Source organism: Pseudozyma hubeiensis (assembly GCF_000403515.1).
Source record: "Pseudozyma hubeiensis SY62 DNA, scaffold: PHS22, whole genome shotgun sequence".
Classification (NCBI taxonomy): Eukaryota; Fungi; Basidiomycota; class Ustilaginomycetes; order Ustilaginales; family Ustilaginaceae; genus Pseudozyma; species Pseudozyma hubeiensis.
Genome location: NW_012133804.1, coordinates 370,552 through 389,854, shown reverse-complemented (window position 1 = coordinate 389,854; position 19,303 = coordinate 370,552). Strand labels below are relative to the sequence as shown.

General features: G+C 56.6%; 6 protein-coding genes across 6 annotated transcripts; 3 read left to right on the top strand and 3 right to left on the bottom strand.

The window, feature by feature from the left end:
• Window positions 1-11: 11 nt before the first annotated feature.
• Window positions 12-1,514, bottom strand: PHSY_002290 (hypothetical protein; the record flags this gene model as incomplete). The annotated part of the gene is made up of 1 exon (XM_012332914.1): window positions 12-1,514. One exon carries the CDS (start codon window positions 1,512-1,514, stop codon window positions 12-14), a length of 1,503 nt encoding a protein of 500 aa, XP_012188304.1.
• A 584-nt stretch (window positions 1,515-2,098) lies between these two features.
• PHSY_002289 (hypothetical protein) lies at window positions 2,099-3,248 on the top strand (the record flags this gene model as incomplete). Its single annotated transcript, XM_012332913.1, has 2 exons — window positions 2,099-2,358; window positions 2,456-3,248. The coding sequence occupies 2 exons, from the start codon at window positions 2,099-2,101 to the stop codon at window positions 3,246-3,248; spliced, it is 1,053 nt and encodes a 350-aa protein (XP_012188303.1).
• Window positions 3,249-3,619: 371 nt separating this feature from the next.
• PHSY_002288 (anaphase-promoting complex component) lies at window positions 3,620-6,406 on the top strand (the record flags this gene model as incomplete). The annotated part of the gene is made up of 1 exon (XM_012332912.1): window positions 3,620-6,406. The coding sequence occupies one exon, from the start codon at window positions 3,620-3,622 to the stop codon at window positions 6,404-6,406; it is 2,787 nt and encodes a 928-aa protein (XP_012188302.1).
• Window positions 6,407-8,877: 2,471 nt separating this feature from the next.
• Window positions 8,878-13,305, top strand: PHSY_002287 (hypothetical protein; the record flags this gene model as incomplete). Its single annotated transcript, XM_012332911.1, has 1 exon — window positions 8,878-13,305. The coding sequence occupies one exon, from the start codon at window positions 8,878-8,880 to the stop codon at window positions 13,303-13,305; it is 4,428 nt and encodes a 1,475-aa protein (XP_012188301.1).
• Window positions 13,306-13,510: 205 nt separating this feature from the next.
• On the bottom strand, window positions 13,511-14,365 carry PHSY_002286 (adaptin ear-binding coat-associated protein; the record flags this gene model as incomplete). The annotated part of the gene is made up of 3 exons (XM_012332910.1): window positions 13,511-13,775; window positions 13,885-13,940; window positions 14,030-14,365. The coding sequence occupies 3 exons, from the start codon at window positions 14,363-14,365 to the stop codon at window positions 13,511-13,513; spliced, it is 657 nt and encodes a 218-aa protein (XP_012188300.1).
• A 481-nt stretch (window positions 14,366-14,846) lies between these two features.
• Window positions 14,847-19,130, bottom strand: PHSY_002285 (likely vesicle coat component; the record flags this gene model as incomplete). The annotated part of the gene is made up of 1 exon (XM_012332909.1): window positions 14,847-19,130. The coding sequence occupies one exon, from the start codon at window positions 19,128-19,130 to the stop codon at window positions 14,847-14,849; it is 4,284 nt and encodes a 1,427-aa protein (XP_012188299.1).
• Between the last annotated feature and the right edge of the window lie 173 nt (window positions 19,131-19,303).

Below are 19,303 nucleotides of genomic sequence, written 5' to 3'. Positions count from 1 at the left end.
TGATGAGAAGGTCAGGACGAAGCTGTTTCTTGTGGCTGCTTCGTTTTGGGCGAAGTGGAGAAACCCATGGCCAAGAGGTTGTTCTTCTGAGCTGGCATCTTGTTCTTAGCACCCTTTGCACCACCCTCGCCGGCTCGATTTGATCCATCTGGAGGAACACCGATCTGCATGAGTTCGTAGAATTTGTCGAAATGTTCCTTGGGAAAGATGCCACCACTCGCCTGGGGATGACCGTTGAAAGCGTTGCCACCCACGGCCTCCATGACCTGTTTTTTCCACTCAGGATCTTGGTCGGCAAAACTGTTGAGCACCTCGATGATGTTGACCTCTTCTCCGCGCTTCTTTGCTACCTGAGCAATTCGACAGCTGAAATTCACCAAACCTGGATTGTACCCATCGTTGGCACACATGACCACCTGCAAATTTTTACTCTTTAGAGCACCGGTCCAACGTATTGCGATTGATGGATGGACTTGGTAGGCGGAAGTGATGCGGAGGAGAGCCACTCGACCGTCCTTGGAGAATTTGGGTGGGGTGTGCGTGCAACGTTCTGTTTCGAGTGATACTGCGTCTCGGGCAGAGTAGAGTCGAGCAGCGTGCTGGTTGGTGGCAGGATCGAGGATGGTGAGAGGAGAAGTTGAGGTGGAGAGGGCAGACCAGGCGGTGATGACGTCGAAATCGGGAGTTCTTCGTGGTGCGTTGAGTAGGGCTATGGCTGATCCGAGGCGCTTTTTGGTCCACTTCTTGACCTCAGGGACGAGATCGGGGAAGGGCGGGTCCCAGTCGACGTTGACACTGAGATCACCCATTGTCCCAAGCACGGCGACATAGTCGATCGAGGTCTGGGCTTCTTCTTGCTGCGAGGGGGACCACAGGGGTCGACAAAGCACCAAGGTGAGTAAGGATGCTGTAGCTACAGGCTTGTGGTGGCATGCGTTGAGCATCAAACATCCTTGAGGGCCCGGGTCTCCTTGTGCTAGCCAGTGGTGATCTACGACCATTGTTCGAATCGCTTCGGGATGATCTGACCTCCAGCCGTGCTCAGCACCAGGAACGAGAGGAGGACTGTTGCGAGAACCTTGGTCCAGCACGATGATCCACTTGGCGCCGTATTCGGCCATGGAATCGCGCTGCGCTTCTGCTGCAGGATTGCTGCCCTTTGTCATGAGATGGATGTGGATTCGAGAAGGATCAATTGCGAGAGCTTGAGTCAAGGTGCGGTACATGATGACTCCAGAGCAGAGGCCATCTGCGTCCTTATCTGGTACGAGGAGGATGCGATCCTCGGGAGGTGAGGCTGCGCATGCCCGGAGGAATTCGGATGCTTCTTGCATCTTGGAAGCAGGCGCAGGCCATTCCGGATGTTCTTGAGAGAGGCGAGCGACCTGTATGTGCGGTGGTGAAGGTGCAGGAGAAGGAGATTTGATCCGATTGACCTTCGGAGTAGCTCTTGAGCGTTTTGTTGGAGCTGCACTGGTAGAGGCAGACGGTGAGGAAGCTTCCCGTTTCGACATGATGCTGAGTGTGAGGGCGTGCGGGAATGGTGTTGTAGATCGTGTAGGTGCTAGCGAAAGAAGAGGACGCCAAATTGTGCGAGGTATCATGCCTCGCAGGCTGTCAAACGCGAACGATGCTGCTGCTGCTGGGTTGACCTGGTGCTATGCTCGAAGATCCGAGAGCGAGATGGTGGATCTTATTCATGGTCAATCGCTGTTACGAGCACACCAAAGGGTCCATCCAACCACGCAGGCACTTTGGCCTCACGTCATGCAATCACAACGACGTCAGCGGGCAGAGCCTCTGACAAGCTCGCAAAATGTTACATCGAAGCACTACGCCTACCAGCACAACCAAATTAAGTAATACTGACTTATGCGCGCCTTGTGCTGTTACTCGTCGGCGTGCGGGCATCGGGTGAGCCGGTCAGAATGAGCTGTGACTTGGACTGTGACTGTGGGAAATTGAAGTTGAAAGCGGAGAGTGTCCGACGTCGTCCGGCAAAGCAGCTCTGTGCAACGCTGGTTGCAGTTGCCTCTCTCTCTCTCTCTGCATCATCATCACCATCTCATCCATCGACGATCCTACACCATCACACACAATGATTGCGACCGCCATGCTTCCCCGTGTCGCTCTGCGTAGCGCTTCCACTGCCTCCCGCGCACTGCCTCTCCGCCGAGGCTTTGCTACCTCGCGTGTCGACCTCGCAAACACCCTCATCTTTCTCGAGCACAAGAAGGGCAACTTTGCCGCCGCCACACTCTCCGCCCTCACCGCAGCACAGAAGCTCGGCGGTGACATTGATGCGCTCGTCGTAGGTGGTGAGGCTGACGCCAGCCAGGTCGCCGAAAAGGCCGCAAAGTGAGTATCTTCTACCACCGCTTCTCCGCCTTTTTCTTCCGCTGACCCCTTGGATCTGTCGCACGCCTCTGCTGCTCTCGTATCTTGTTCCATTTAGGCTCCCTGGTCTCAAAAAGGTGCTCTTTGCCAAACATGCCGACTTTGCCAACAACCTCTCCGAACCCCTCGCACCGCTCATCAAGAAGATCGTCGAGTCCAACTCGTACAGCCACGTTTGCACAGGTCACACCGCTGTCGGCCGTGACATCTTCCCGCGTGCCGCTGCTTTGCTCGACTCGTCCCAAATCTCGGACATCATCGGTCTCGAGGGTGAGGACACCTTTGTCCGACCCATCTACGCCGGAAACGCCATTGCCACCCTTAAGAGCTCCGACAAGGTCAAGGTCTTCACCGTGCGAGGTACTGCCTTCGACGCTGCTGCTCAAGAGGGCGGAAGCGCCACCACCGAGGAGGTCAAGCCCGATGGCGTCGAATCGCTCACCGACTTTATCGAGGAGAAGGTCTCCGAATCGTCTCGTCCCGACCTTGCCACCGCCCCCCGTGTCGTATCCGGTGGTCGTGCGCTCAAGTCGGCCGACAACTTTGTCAAGTATATTGAACCGCTCGCTGATTCGCTCAATGCCGCTGTAGGTGCTTCGCGAGCCGCCGTCGATGCCGGATACGCCGACAACGCTCTCCAGGTGGGTCAGACGGGTAAGATCATCGCTCCCGAGCTCTACGTTGCCGTCGGTATCTCGGGTGCCATCCAGCACTTGGCCGGTATGAAGGACAGCAAGACCATCGTCGCCATCAACAAGGACGCAGACGCTCCCATCTTCCAGGTCGCCGATCTCGGTCTGGTCGCTGACCTGTACGAGGCTGTGCCCGAGATGCTCGAGAAGATCAAGTAGATTCGCATCTTCTCAAGTAATCCAGTGTATCTTTCCACGTGCCTTCGTATCGGTCGTGCCCTTGAGCTTGCGCGTACTGTTCATCTGTGCTCTTCATTGTATGAGATGTCTTTTGTGCAGATCTCAACTGCATCGATCGGATCGTCCAAAGGCTATGATTTGAGTGAGCATGTCGAATACACTGTATGCTTGACGAGCGTAACGCGTATAGGGAAAGCGAGTCGGCAAGAAAAGTGTCAATCAGATGAAATGAGAATGCACGGGCACCGATCCATTTTTGTCACTTTCTTGCTCCGCTCTCCTTTCTTTCCACTGTCCTTCGCACAACACCATGCAATAGCATCGCATCTAACATCATCACCGACTTCGAAATGCCGGTCTCACTCGTCGATGGATCCGTCGTCGGCGATGGTAGTCAGATCGGCATGTTTCCCGTTCTGGCGGACCAGCGTCTCGACAAGCCTGCCACCCTACTCCGCTCCTCCGCCAACCCTCGCATGGATCTCGTCCTGCTCATCGTGAAGGATGCAGCCGCACAGTCCACTCCTGCTGCCGCTGCACCTCCAGGTATGTCGGCTGCACAATTCGCGCTCGTACAGCGCATGTTAGCGGCACGTCAGCGTGGTGCACAAGCAGGCGGTGCACAGGGCCAACCCGAGCCAAAGCGTGGCCCGCAGATCCATCTCGTTCTCTGGCGCATGGGCGACGACAGCAGTGTTGTATGGTCTTCATCGCTCACTTTTGATAAGCTTATGGACTTGGCTCCCGACTTGCCTGGCGCTTCGCAACAAGAACACGAGGATGTCCACCTTCACGATGTCGCGTGGAGCCCTAAGGGCGATCGTATCGCCGCGCTAGCAAGCGTCAAGAGGTCACCCGTAACCTCTACGTCCACAGCCACCTCTCGAATCACAACTTTTCTCAGAACCTATTCGGTCCAAGACGGTCGCCTGCTCTCCACCATCCCCGTTCGCTCCGACAATGGCACCCTCAGCAATCAAGCTGACCACGACTTCGCAGAATCAAAGAGTCTAAGCTGGCTCGATGTCGACTTTGGTTTGGCAAACGATGTTATCGACGGCAGTAGCGAATCTCTTCTCGCAAAATTGCCGCCTCTTCCTCTCCTGCCTGCAGCAGACACTTTTGCCTCTGCCGGAGGTTCAGGCAACCTGATGCCCCACCAGCTCAGAATGATGCAGATGAGCGGTCAAAAGCCTCCACCCAGCTTCCAATATCCTTCTCACATCGCATTGCAAGGTAGGGGACCTCTGGAACGCATCCCTCGACTAGCGAAGGCAGATGCTGATTTGCGCTTGGTGGAAGGAGGCGAGATGTCGCTTGCTCTCGACTCGGATCTTGCGTGGCCATTGTCGCCCGAGACAGTCGTCCTTGTCTCTAGTCCCAATAGCGCGTCAACCAACTTGATCCTGGATGGTCAGATCGAGATTGGCTCGCTACAGCTTTCGCAGATCGTCAAGCAAGAGCAGAAAACCGGCTCACTCGCATCCTCGTCCTGCGCGGTCTTGCTGTCCCGCGACATGATGCGGGCCACGGCGATGTCAACAACTTCCGACTCGGGCATTTCTCATCATCAGCTTGAATTACCTCTGCCAGTGACCTCAACTTATGGACCTCTCGACGCACGTCGTAAGCTCTCCGCCGTCAGCCGCGCAAGTCACCTACTCCGTTTCTATCTCGGATACGCGCTTGATACCGCCTCCGCCTTGCAGCAAGTCTACCAGAAGGAGTTTGTGCAAAAGGTTACGAGCGAATGGACAAAGAACATCGACGACCTCAGCATCAAGTTTGGCGGCGACATGAAGTACGAGCTCATCAATGTCCTCCTCACCGGCCGTGCCGGTCCTGCAGCAGAACAGTTCTTGCTCGGTAACCTCACAGAAGGTGTGCTGACTCGGCTAGAGCAGCAAACTCTCACGGCGACATACACGCTCAAGAAGCTCATCTCTGAAAGTCTCAAGCCGGCCTTGGAACGCTGCATTGTTTGTCTTACGTGCCTTGTGGGTCAAGCTCAGTTTTTCGGTGAAAGCGAAGAAGAGTTGACGCAAGCGCTCGACTTCCTGCAACTTTCCTTGGATTCCACCTTGAGTCTGGCGGAAGACGTAGACCTCGAAGCGCTCATATCGCAAGAGTTCTACAGGTGGTGCAGGACCGAAAGAGAAAGGCAGGAGAGGATCAAGCAGGATCAAGACGAGCCTAGGCTGCCAATCACCTACGATGTTCACTACGTGGCCGGCTATATCGACAGAGGCTTCGAGAACGAGGACTTACAGGCGAGGCTCGGCAACGACGTCTCGTCTGACGCATTTCATCACGGTTTCGCGCCGCAACGAAGCACAGGTACGTTGCAGGATACTCTGAAGGAAGCAATGGCATTTCTGGCAGCACCCCGTGTCAGGAATCTGAAAGCAAAATCACAGCACGAGCTCTCGGATAAGGACAAGAAGGCAGCGCTCGCTATCGTCCCGACATTGATCAAGGCTATCGAGATCCTTGGTGGTCGAGTGACACAACTTCTGCGCGCGAATCTGGATCAGGCAACCGTCGAGCGAACAGGGTCGTGCCCAGCGGCAAGACAAGGTTGGAGTATGGCATTCGAACCAGCTCCCGCGCTTTCAATCTCCTCTACTGCAAATATCGAGGCGCTCACAAGCCGCACTTGCACCTCTGTCGTGCATGACGAGATGATGTTGTCTGCCCACATCCTTCGGTCTGACTCGGAACAGTCCTCCCCTCGCGAACCCATCCTCGTTGTTCGCCAGAGCCTTGCATCTGACTGCGATGCCACAGTCTACGCACAACTTTCCGTCTCCAGCGCAGAAGAGATCTCTATCCTCGACATCGGATTCTACGGCGACGCAGAGCTACTTGTCCTCGCAACATTGCCTTCTCCTTCGGTAGGGGTTCTGCTCGCGTTCGACCTAGCCGATCTCCCCTTCACCAATGATCGTAGTGGTCCGATCGCAACCGTCACCCCGGCTCGAGCCACCGAGTTTGAGAGCGACTTCAAGCCAGGCAGGCTCGCCGTCAACACGAACAAGCAGACGGTAGCGGTGATCGAAGAGGAGGCAAAGAGGATCATGTATCTAGACATATCTGTCGTCGAGCTCGCCGATATGGCGATGAACGAGGACGCATGAATTGGAAGAGGTGTGAATATCATAGTCCACTCCATCCCTTTGTGTGCTTGCGGTTGTTGTGTGCTTCCGATCGTTGAGGGCGGGACAGACTGGATGTGAGTGTACAGACCTTGTCACCTAGGCGAGACGAACGAGTCCAACCAGCGTTGGGAACGCCAGATCGCAACGCCGACGTGTCATAGACAACAAGCGGAGAAAAGTCACATACAGTCGCAATAGCATTGACAGCGATGCCACTGGCCTGCTCGTGTCTCTTGCCGTTTCGTGGGACCCATGGGTGGTCAATTTTCAGCACGATGGCAAGAGCGTGGCAGAGCAGCAGGATCAACACCCGCCGCAGGTGACACGACAGTCGCAATAGACGAAGAAACTGTTGTCGCGCAAACTGGGACGAGACAGGTGTGGTAAGCTTTGATTTGCGAGCTGGGTTTAACAGACTTTGCCTTCGGCGAGAGAGACTTTCGCGTTCAATTATTTTGAGGAACAATGCACGAAGTATCATCGTTCACTGGATGATACTGTCCAGAGATAAGTCAGCGTCAGCAACACACACCCGCATCTTCTTTTTTTTTTCCTGTGTGGGAGGCGGCGTCGGCCGTAGATCAAGCGACAAAAGTCAGCAGATATTGTCGCAAAATCTATCAGACAATTTGTTAGCAAAGCATCGGGAGGGTAATCATCGTGCAAAAGTGATCATTTTGTTGATGTCGATTCACTGGCACCGGATGTAGCGTGTCGGAGGGCGAAACCCCGTCAAGAAGCCCATATCGAATATTCGAGTGCAAATAGGGACAATTAACACGACTGTGCCGAACGCTCCTTGTCGACTATGCCGACAATGCTTCTATCTACCTACAGCGTACCAGAGTCTGAAGCGAAATATTTACAGAGTCGATAAATCCCATCGCTACCCTTAGCGTGCATCGCTGTTATGAACTTGATTTTGTCATGCTTATCGTGACTGTGCGCCACTGGCCTGTAATCGTCATACGACACGAGCAAGCCAGTGAAGACTGGGCACCATGATTGAACAAATTTGTCTCATCATCAAAGTTGCGAAGATCTTTTTTTTCAACACTCAATTTTCGAGGATACTTTTATCCTTCAAGATGAAACGAAAGCCGTGTACGAAGTCGCAAAGCGAGTCAATCGCCGACAGGTCCAAAAAAGGAGACGAAAATGAAACGCGATACGAGCCACGTACGATTTAATGTACCAAGTGACTAGGTTCGTATTCAAGAAAAAATAACGACAAAGGTCAGGTCGGGACTGGTCGTTGAGGTCCTTTGAAAATCTAGGCAGTCTAAGCAGGTTACAAATTGTCGTCAATAGGTGGCCAGTAGCCATATTTATAGGTCACCAATTCGCATATTCAAATGCGATTTGAGAGCGAGTACAATGATCACCTCAACAATGGCTGCCATCTGAACCACACGGGGTAGGCATGTGGCGGATGTAAATAGTAAATGCGAACGGATCTATCGAACGGATCTATCCTGCGTTCGAGCATTAAAAAAGCGAGCGTGCGCATGAGGCTCGGACAGCGGAACCTCTTTCGGAGTCGGAGGGACACTCCAAACGGGTCATCAAACTTTTAGAACGCGACAGCTCCGCAGAGTGGGTCAGGTACAGAAGGAGGACGACTATCTAGTAATAACAGAAGCAGAAGCTGGGTCTGAAGCAGCAGCATCCAGCAACGCGCGGGCGGGGACGGCGAGGGTTCCAACACTGACCAACACTCTGATGCTGCCAAGCGTGGGCCTGTGGCGCAGCAGGCCGACGTGTACCCGAGTGATGCGGCATCTCTACCATCAGCATGATACAACCGTGACAGACAGGAAGCTCATCAGCACGGCAAAGTCTGGCGGAGATCTACGCGGATCATCATCCAGCAGATTGGTGATGCGTTGCTCAGAGCTATTCGGGCGAAGTAGATGTGGCGGGCTCTTTCACGCGATCGGCCCCTTCGAGCAAAAGCGAACAAGAGGGTCCGTCCTTCTCTTCTTGTGGTCTGCAGCCTCTGACCCCGAATTCAACACAGATCCGAATGAGCTGCATCTGGGCGTCGCAGTTCTTCGCCTTTCCGTGAATTAGAATGCGCATCCGCATCCAGGCGAAGAGTAATTCAACACCGTTGTTGGAATGCACCATCAGCGTGTGGAGGCATGCACACCCATGTGATTGGAGCGGGTGATGTAGAATACGTCTCCGTGAATGCCCTTTCCACCATCGGCGACTCCGACAGACGCTTGATTGGATGCATCAGGCCGTCACGTCGTGCAGCTCACTGTCTCACCACCATCCTTGCCTCTCAATTAGAGCTCATCTCGGACTCATACCCACGTCGCCGCCTACCTCCGCCACACCCTCCTCGATACCCAGTCTAGATCCGCTTGCCACACTCTTCCCGCTGGTCCGCATCAAGTCATACGCACGCCAATACTCAGCCTCTCGGCTGCTAGCCCTCCACAATGCCGTCCGTTTTCAAGAACCTTCGCAAGACCTTCACAAAGTCTTCCGAGGGCAGATCATCGAAACGTAAGAGTTCAAGCTCGACCGCCGCTCTCGGCGCAGGGAAAGATACGAACAACATCAACGACGATGCCGCGCTCGCTTCACCTCAGACAACCGACACATCCAGCATCGCGAAGGGCTCCGCATCCACCAACTCGAGCCAATCAATACCCCATGGAAGTGCCTTGAACACTCAGCAGAGCTTCGACAGTGTTTCGTCAGCCGGTCGCAGCGCCACAAGTGGAAACAGAAGAAGCATGTTCCCGCTCGACATCGCCAAGCAAGCTGTAGACCAAATCGTGTCCAGAGCCACCATTTCGGTCGATTCAGTCAACGTCCGTGACTTGACCTCGGACGGCTTCCACGTCAGCCTGCACATCCACGTCGCCAAGACCGGCCCAGCAAAAGCCAAAATCACCTTTCCGGATGGCCTAGATCTCTACCTTCATCCAACGGACACGGTAAAGACTGCAAACATACGCCTATCTCCCATTAAGATCCGCACCGCCAACAGACAAAGTGGTCTCACAGTCGACGGTCTGCTCACTGCACGCCCTAGACACACGGCGTCTCGGGGCCTCGACGACCTCTTCCATACTCTGCTAGCTTCCACCGGTGATGTCGTCCTGAGGGCGGCCTCTGAAAACACCGAAGTCAAGGCGTATGGCATGTCGTTCAAGCGCATCGCACTCGAAAAACAGATCGTTATACAGGGCCTGAACAATCTCGGCGGCGTCCTCTCTTTTGATCCTCCACCGTCAGCTCCATCGTCATCGGTTGCTGCTCAACGTAGCAGCATCCAAGACTTTCAGATTCTTGGAGGGGATCCCACGGCTGGCATCTCGTTCCAAGCCAACGTCGAGCTCAACAACCCAGCAGAGATCACGGCCCAGATTGGTGACGTTCGCCTCAATCTGCAGACCGACATCGATGAGCTTAGAGCTGATGGCAAGGACCAGAACGCCATGATCGGACACGTGATTCTGCCAGACCTATTGCTCAAGCCAGGATCGTCAAGTGTCGTCATTCGCGGCAACGTACTCGTAGCGCCTCAGGACGACTCAGCGCGCACCGCTGGCATCACTCTGATCCGCTTCCTCCTCGAAAATCGCTCCATCTCGGTCAATGTAGTTGGCTCTGATACTTCTTCCGACATACCGTGGGTCGCTGCACTCTTCAAAAACGTCCGCATCTCCGCTCTGCTCCCTGCCCTCGGCATCAGTTCCAAATTGCTTGACGGCGCATCGCTCGTGCCTGCCGAAGAGATGGGTCCAGCACCACAGTCTCAGCTTTGTGCGCGCGCCACACTTCGCAACCAGCTCGGCCCGCCGCTGCACATCCACTCGCTCAAGGTGCGAGCGTTCCAGGACGTCCCCGAGCCGACTTCCAAGATACCATCCGCTGCTGCTTCTGACATCGAGCCCATCCACCTCGGCGACATCAGTACTCCTCCCGATTGGCCTGTGCTAACGCTCTCGTCGGACAATCCTGTCCATGCCAGTCTCCCTTTCAGCTTATCGGGAGGCGGGGCCTCATACGTACGCATCTTGCAGACGGAAGCGAAGCGCAAAGGTATCCAGCTGAACCGACAATTGGTCGCAGCATTGCGGCTCATGCCCACAAGTGATGGTCAGCAGATGGCGGCATCCGAGGCGCTTCAGTCGCCAAGCAGAGGCAAAGAGGAGCAGAACGAGGCGCTCGATCTGCCCAATGTCGTTGCCAGCGCCCTTTCTTCGCTCAAGGTCTCAGCACACGTCTCTGCCAATGTGTCCATCGGGGACTTTCGCATACCTGGCGAGATCGAGTTTGTCCAGAATCAGCTGCCCATCGCGATCACCGTAAAGACAGCCAGAACCATCCTCCCCACCGTCGGCGCCCCGCTCGTCGATGCGCTGATCGATCAGGCTAGAGTGTCCATTACCAGGCTCAAGATCTTGGACATGGACGAGAAAGGGCTCAACATCGAGGCAGACATCGGCTTGGTCGACTTTGGGCCGCTGGACGTTGAGATCCACTTTGACCAGGGACTCGACATCGTTCCCAGAACTGATGTGCATTCCGAAGAAACGGTAGATTCCATCGCTCGCATCGTCTTTGCGGAACCCGTGCGAGGAGTTGCCGGCAGCGAAGAGCTGCTGAAAACGCGACTGCGCATCCTTCCCACCGTCGGGCCAAAGAGTGTTGCAAAATTCGCCACCTTTGTCTCTCAGCTCGTCCAAGCCGACGAACTCCCCATCCGCATCTCATCCGACGCCTGCCGCGTCGTAGCTGGAGGCGCAGAGTTCCCTGCTGTGTTGACCAAGGCTGTCAGCTTGCCAGGATTAGGAGGTCTCACCGGCATGACTTTGAACGGACTTGACATTTATGACGAGGTAGCAGCCCCAGCAGGTCCTGGACGAGGAAGAGCTTTGAGCTCCTCATCTTCTTCGAGCGGCGGTTCCAGCTACCTGGTCGGCAAAGAGAAGGCGTTCAGGATGCGAACCAGGGTCCGCATCCCTCACAAGGGTCTGCTCGCGGTGGCCCTCGCCAAGATCGAAGCAGGTGTCGTATTTGAAGGCGTTCAGATCGGAATCATCTCTGCTGAAGATATCGTCTTTTCCCTCAATGCGGCCGACGTCGAATTCGAAGCCAACGGGTACATCTTCGTAGGCAGCGAATCAATCAAGGAGAAGCAGCCTGTGGCAGAATACCGAATCGCTGCTCTCCAGACTTTCGGCAAACTTGCCACCGCGCTCTTGTCGGGAACACCTGCCGAGCTCACCGTCACCGGGTACCGGGCATTTGCAATGGGCGAAGTGCAGCTCGGCTCCCTCAGTCGAAACCAGATGCCTTCCCAGCTTCTTAGCAGGCCGTCTGCAAGTTCGATGCGCAGGGCGTCCTCGACTTCGACACAAAAGCAGGAGACGAAGCTTCCGCGAGCCGGGTCCCTCAAAACATCAAGCAGCGCTACCTTTACGCAGAGACAAGTGCCGTGGTTAGATCAGGCTTTCCAGCAAGTCTCGATCAAGACAGTCCTTCAACAAAGCGTGCATCCGGTCATCAAAGATATGCAGATCGAGAAGATCTTTGCCAGCTTTCGTCGACAAGAAGCGATGCAAGCCGAGATCGACAAGCTTGCGTTCCACATTGAAGTGCCACTGAGTGTCCGCTTCGAAGTTATATCCATTCAGGCCGATATCGAGGTGCACTACGATGGCTACGGATGTGTCGGAACGGGCAAAATCGATGCCAACGTACAATCGTGCACGCCAATGGAAGCAAGCAACGGTGACGGCGGGGATGACGCAGTCGGTCGGTCGAGTTGCCTTGTTCGGCTTGCGCCCGGATCTTTCAAGCTCGTTACTCCACCTACCGAGGGACTGGCCCAGCTCGTTGCACATATCGCTGACAGCGAGCAGACCAACAAGATCAGCATCCGCGGCAAGGCTCGAGCTCGCGTCGAGGTTGCTCTGGGTGAGATCTTCGTGGATGTCGATCTTGGGAAGCAACCGCACGTTTTACACATGGACGGTGTGCGTGGATTGCGATCCAGTCCGGTCCAGTACACCAATCTGCAGGTCGTCGAGGCGTCCAGCGATTTCCTCAAGATTGTCTTCTCGCTCTACCTCAACAATCCCAGCAAGACCTTGCAGGTGGCTCTTCCAGACACGGACCTCACCATGGCTGCCTTTTACAAGGGGTCGTACGTTGGAAGAGCTCACATCCCCAAAGGCTTCAAGTTGGAGTCTGGGCCGGTGGCGGTGCACGACATCCACTTTCGATACTGCCCGCCGCCCGAGGTGGAAAAGGAGGTACGCGACATCCCTGCCAACCTCTTGTCAGGTCGCACAACCACGCTCGAGATTCGGGGAGACGACGAGTCGAGCGAGATTCCCATGCTCATCCCAGCTCTCAAGAACATCCACCTTTCATTTGATCTCAAGCCGATGATGGATCGTACGCTGATTGATAGCATCTCCATCACTCTGGGCGTCTCTGCATTGACTTCCGCCTCGGTCGACGCCGAATTTGTGGTCAACAATCCGTTAGGCGTGCCCTTTGACCTGGTCGCCATGTCTTTCATGGCCTCGTACCAGGGCCAACCCTTTGGCAGCTGCACGATCACGTACGCGTCTGAGCACCCGCTGCGTGTGCCTGCGGGCAGCGTCAAGCAGCCGGGTCAGCAGCGCAGCTCTCCCGTTACCGTTACCCTTGCACAACCACTCGAGAGCATGGTCGGTGCCTTCCTCAAGAGCAAGGGTCAAATCATGCTCGACTTGGAAGTGGCCGCCAGAGTCGAGATCCAAGGCTTCAAGATCCCCAACTTCAACTACAGGCAGCCGTCGCTTCCTCTCAGCATCAAGGGCCTCGACGGCATCTCTAAATGGATGAAGTTCCTCCCCTGATTCACAGGCCCAACATTCCAAGTTTGTTTCGGCAGCACAGCCTTTTGCCCCTGATACCCATGCCGCACATGTCGGCTGCTTTCATTTTGTTCGCTCTTTGCAAAAGCTGGATTCGCCAATCGATTCGCATTGTCACCGCGAGCTTTCCGAGAATGCTGATGTGTGAAAAGTGAGTTCTCCAGACTTGAGCGATGCGAATTGCTGTTCACCTCTTCTTGCTTGGTGGTGGAGGCAGTAGCGGTCCGCCGCCACCGAACATTCCACCGAGTCCTGATGACGAGGAACCGGAGCCAGAGGTGATCTTTCGGCCACCACCGCCTGGCAGCTTGATCGCAAAGGTCTCGCCTTCCTTGAGCGAGAAGTCCTTCTTTGGACCGGTGGGGAGATGTGGAGACGGACCGTCGTCGATGAGTGTGCTGTCGTCGTCGTTGGAAGGATTCGAGGCTCGATTGGCGGCTGCTTTCTGCCGTCTGTATCAGAATTCAAGGCGGCAGAGTGAGGAATAGGCAGCAATGGCGAGGGTTGTCAGGAAAGAGCTGTTAGCAGCGGGAAGAGGATGAAGGTCTAGCAGGAACTCACTTTGTCCAATCTTGAAGTGCGACGTTGAAGTCAAAGCTGTCGCTCCTATCTTGGAACTGTGAGCAGCCAGAAGGCGACGGATGAGGTCAATACTCAGCAACCTTGCCACCTGCACCGTGGGTCGATGAGCTGTTTCAATACTTACACCCATGCCGATGTATGCCTTCTTCTTCTTGCCGTCTGGACCTTGCGATTCGACTCTCAGCACAAAGTATCTGCTAGAATCGAGTACGGGCTCCACCGAGGTTCCGGTCACGTCGTAGGGGCATTCAGCGAAGAGTTCGCCCGAATCGCTGTCTTCCAGGCGGATCGAGCAGGTCGCCGAGTCGGAGATCTCCATGATGCGCAGACGACCTTTCCACAGGAACGCTTCCATATCACCCCATTCGCCCGCCTTGTAGCCTGCCGTTGAAGAGCGTGGAGGCACACGATACACGAAGCACTCGCGTGCTACAAAGAGCACCGTTTCGTAGCCGGACATAATGTGGGAATGGTCCGTAACAGAAAGTCTAGCGTGCGCTTGTGGTGAGGGACGTCTGATCAGCAAGCGGTGTGAACTGCAACAGATAAGGTATGTCGTCTGTTTGGGCGAAAAAAGGTTGCTGGATGTGACGAGACCGAACGACGTAGATCGAGCAATGTGATGTGGTGAGGAAGCAAGAAGAAACCACATCAACACGAGCTGTCAGAAATGCATAAACAACGTGGAACGTGCGAGCTGCATATTCCTCGCATTTCGAGCCTCACCTCCGTCAATGGGAAGAACTTTAACCTTCATTCCGACCTCATCGTGACATCATTGTTCGCACAACTCAAGTTCTTCGTCACCGCAAACGAACCAAATCGGCCAACTCGACAAGAGCACACAGGATAGAGACTATAAAGGGTCTGATTTTATGGAAAGAGAAAGATATGCACAATTGGGGGAAAGGCGACAAAGCGCCGCTTCGATTCCGACGCGTTCAGAGACGCGAGATGATCATCTTGACGCCAACAAGACCGGCAGCAACATCGCCAGAGCTGCTAGTGACGAGTTGCAAGTGGATGTTGAGCGCAGCTTGCTTGTTCCTTGCCTCGATGGCGGCGACGATCTGCATAAGACCAGAGACGGTCTTGGCGTCGATGGTGCCGCAGTTGAGGTGGTCGAGCAGCAGGTTGATGCGACGCTCAGTGTCGTCGACCATCCTCTTTTGAGCAGGAGGTGCCGTGGCCTTGAGGCGGGCGACTTCGCGCTGCAGAGCGTGCTGGATGGGTCGCTGATTCTCGGGGATGTGGGATCGATCACCGGGAGGATACTTCATCTGCGACGCTCCACGTGCTCCAGGCGTAGCGCTGCGAGGAGGTGCACCGGCTCCTCCACCAGGCGTCGCCGAGCGCTGGGGCACGCCAGGCGGGCCTGCCAGACCAGGTGCACCGGGTGGCGCCTGGCCAGGGGGTCGAAGCGCGCCCGCACCAGGACCTGCTGGCGGCGCGCCTGGCTGCTGCTGCTGCGGGACGCCGTTGCCGTAGGGACCACCGGGACCCGCGGGTGGTCGCGCGTAGGGACCGGCGGGAGGAGCGGCCTGACCGGGTGGACCGGACTGGTGCTGACCTGGAGCTGAAGCGCCATAGGGCTGCTGACCGGGACGGGGTTGACCCTGCATGGGCCCCGTGGGAGGCGGTCGAACTCCAGGCGGCCCAACGCGCTGCTGCGCCAAACCAGGTCCGGACGGCGGGCCTTGAGGCGGAGGACTCATCATGCCTCGCGAGGGTGTCGCACCACGAGGAGGTCCGGCAGGAGGCGCGCCAGGAGCGCCACTGAAAGGCGAAGGCGCCTGGGAGGGCGCATTAGGGAAGGGCGAGGTGATGGCAGAGTTAGACTTGTGCTGTGACATGGCGCTCGGAGTGCGTTTGGGAGCTGCGAGGCCTTCAGGAACGTCGTTCCAGCCGGATTGGTCACGCTTGAGAGGCGGCGGCGGAGGAAGTTGCAGTTGTTGTTGTTGCTGGAAGGACGAACCGCCAAAAGTGGGAGGAGCGGGGATCATGGTTTGAGCTGGCTGGTACGCCGATTGGTAGCCCTGAGCACCATACGCGCCGTAGCTGTTGTGCTGTGCCTGTTCCGGCTGGATCGCAGCAGGCAAGGGTGCGGGCACTGCTGGAGCGTATCGCGACTGAGTGGCGGGCTGAGAAGCGGCAACTGCAGGGGTAGGAGCAGCTGCAGCGTACGGATCCTGGTACGAGTTGGCTGCGGGCACAGAGGGTACAGAGGGGATGCTCGACGTAGTCGACTGCCCGTAGGGATCGTAGGGTGCGTATCCGTTGGAGGTGGGTGCGGCTGAGTACGAAGAGGTGGGTAAAGCAGCGTACGCAGAGGTCGACGCAGAGGTCGAAGCAGAAGTTGCGGCGACACCGGCGGTGGCCGAAGAAGAGGCGGTGGCATCGGGTTTGGGGCGTGCAATCTCGGCCTTGAGCAAGCGCTGCTTGAGGGCGGTAGCAGTGAGCGAGCCGGTGGCGCTGTGGTCGACAGGGCCTTGGGGACGATAGTCGGAGGGCGTCTGGTTGGCGAACTTGAGAGCCGGGGTAATGAGACCTTGATCAGCGAGCAGCTCGACGTACTCGTGGATACGGTCGTAGAGCGGAGCGAGCTTGTAGGAACGAGCACCGGTCTCTGCGACGATCGAGTCCTGGGTTGGCTGTTGTAGATCGACGTCGACGTATCCGACGGCGCTCTGGAAGACGGTGATCTTCTCCATGAAGGTCTGAAGCGCCTCGGCTCGTGCAGAATACAGAGTACCTTTGTCAGAGGCGTCGTCACCCTTGGTGCTGGATCGGAGCGCGAGCTCTTCCTCCTTCATCTCGTCGATCCACATGCTTGCCACCTTCTCCAGCTTACCGGCAGCGAGGTAGCAGAGGACGGCGTTCTTGCGGTGCTCCTTGGCCTGGGTCGTATCCGAGTTGCGTGCAACAGTGTACTGGAATTCGAGACGCTGACCGAGCTGTTCGGTCAGGTTGCTGAATTCGTCTTGCTTGGCGAAGGTGCAGAGGACGACAAAGATCTCTTGCCACTCGCCGAGGTCGGCGTTCTGCACCACATCGGAGAGGTCGTCCGAAACGATGCTCTGGAAGAGGCGCAGGTAAGGGAGCTGCGCCGTTCGCTTCTCGAAGTAGGCCTTTTGCGTTTTCGCCAGAAGCTCTTCACCACCTCGGACGGCGAGGAGGAAAGCATCGGCGAAGCGATCGCTGTTAATGCAGAGCGAGACAGCGCTCTCAAAGTCGCCGAGGACAAGGGCGCGTGTGATGAGCTTGTCGGCCTCGGACTCCTCGGAGGGATAAATCTTGAAGGTGGAAGGACGGATGTTTTCGCTTGCAACAGAGGAAGGTCTGGGCGATCCAATGGTCGCGGCCGGCGAATGAATGGGCTGCTGAGAGTCGGAGACGAGGTGACTTGGCAGAGCCGAGCGGACGGCTGGGGCTGCGTCGTTCGAAATCTGGCTGAAAAAGTCCGAGGCGTCCTTGTTGTCTGCTCCTGCAGCATCGTCGCCGAACAGACCGGGTTCTGCAGCGTCCTTCGCTTCGGTTTCTGGTTGCGCGTCGGCGGCGGCGGACTCGAGAGGCTCAGCGGCAGCGTCCGCAGACGTGGCTGGCTTGACAGGCTCTGGCTCGTCGGCTTCGTTTGCAGCCGCAGTAGGCTCTGGTGTCACAGCGACAGCACCGTTGGTCTTGAAAGCAGCGATGGATTGCGAGACCTTTTGGGCGACGTCCTCCTTGGAGAAGCCAAGCAAGGCGACGAGCTCGTCGCGAGAGTCGGCACGGAACAAAGTCTGGAGCGCCTTCCAGTTTGCAATGTCGTCGGGACGAGTGGAAGAGTCCTGGCTTCTTTCCGCACAGAATTCGGCGAGACTCTGACCGTCGAGAGCCTGTTGCAACTTGGTTGCCCTATCGACGATGGAGGGCTCCGAGACAAAGTCGCGAAGGTGGACGGTGGGAGTGAAGGGTTTGCTGGAGGGGCCACCGCTGGACACGAGCTGACCACCGAAGCCAAAGACTGCGGAGACGGGACGACGGAGCCACTTGGGGGGTTGCTTGAGCGACAAGCCCTTGGAGGTGGCCTCTGGAGCGGCGGACTGGTTAAAGAAGTCGGAGTCGTCCGCGAGCTGTTGTGCGGCGGGAGCGTCTGTTTCGGGAGCGTTGGTGCTCTGGAGAGAGTGCACGCCGATTTTGCCGTCGAAGCTGGCCGTGGCAAGCATGGCTGGGTTGCGAGGCGACCACTGCACCTCGAAGGACCAGTTGGAGCTGGAGGGGAGTTCGCCGACGATCTCGCACGTTTGCGGGTTCCAGCAGATGGATCGGTTGTCCTTACCACAGGAGAGGAGGAGGTCGGCGTCCTGCTTGCACCACGAGAGGGAGAGGACACCCTTGTCGTGACCGGTCATGATCTTTTCGGGAGCGCGCGAGTTTCTGAGATCCCAGAGCATGATGACGGGGCTCGAGTCGTCTTCGCTGGCGGTGACGAGTCTTGTGGGGGTGTCGGGATGCCAAGCGACAGCGCTCATACCGCGTCGGCCGCCGGCAGCGAGGGCGCCTCCGGCGTTGAAGCCAAGAGAGCCACCAGCAGTGCCGGCACCACCGCCATACTGAAGTGCGACGACTTCGCGCTTGCCCCTGAGATCCCAGACGACGGTGTATCCGCTGCTAGATGATGTGGCGAGAACGTGAGGCACTTGGCAATTCCAAGCCAACGAGGTGATCTCGTCGAGCTTCTGAGAACGTGCACCGGGCGAGTATGGCTTTGCAGGGGAGTTGAGATCCCAGATGAAGATTTCGCCAGCGACGGCACCACTGGAGAGCAGGTTGGGCTGGAGCGGGTTAAAGTCGAGACCGCGAACGGGACCGGAGTGTGTGGTGTTTTTAATGACCTGCGCATCCGACTCTGAAGCATCGGCGAGGATTTTTTGGGCATCCCAGATGCCAAGTTCACCATTCTCGAGACCAGCAGCGAGGAGACCTTTTGGGCGCGAAGGATTGGCGTAGCCCCAAGCGAGGCGGTTGAAGCGAGCACTGGTGTTGATGCTGCCAAGCGGTTTCGCATCCTTGGTGGCGGAAGCGGAAGCGGCATAGGAGGGCTCCCAGAGTTCAAGAACGCTCTCGTTGCTGAAGGATTCGTCGAGAGCGCCAGCCACGGTACCTGTTGCGATGTGGGGAGAATCCGACTCGTAGGCAGCGGGCGACCATGCGAAGGTGGCGGTGCGGTTAATGTAGGCCTTCATGATTGCGCGTTTGGAGGGGAGACCGACACCAGCTCGAGCGCTAGAGTGGTGCGCGGCGGATAAAAGGGCGGGACGGGGCCCAGCAGGAGGATCCGAAGGAGCGGGTGAAGCGCGTCAAGGGTCGATGGTTGTGCTGTCGTCTGTTCCAATGATCCAACAGTCAAAAGCAAGGT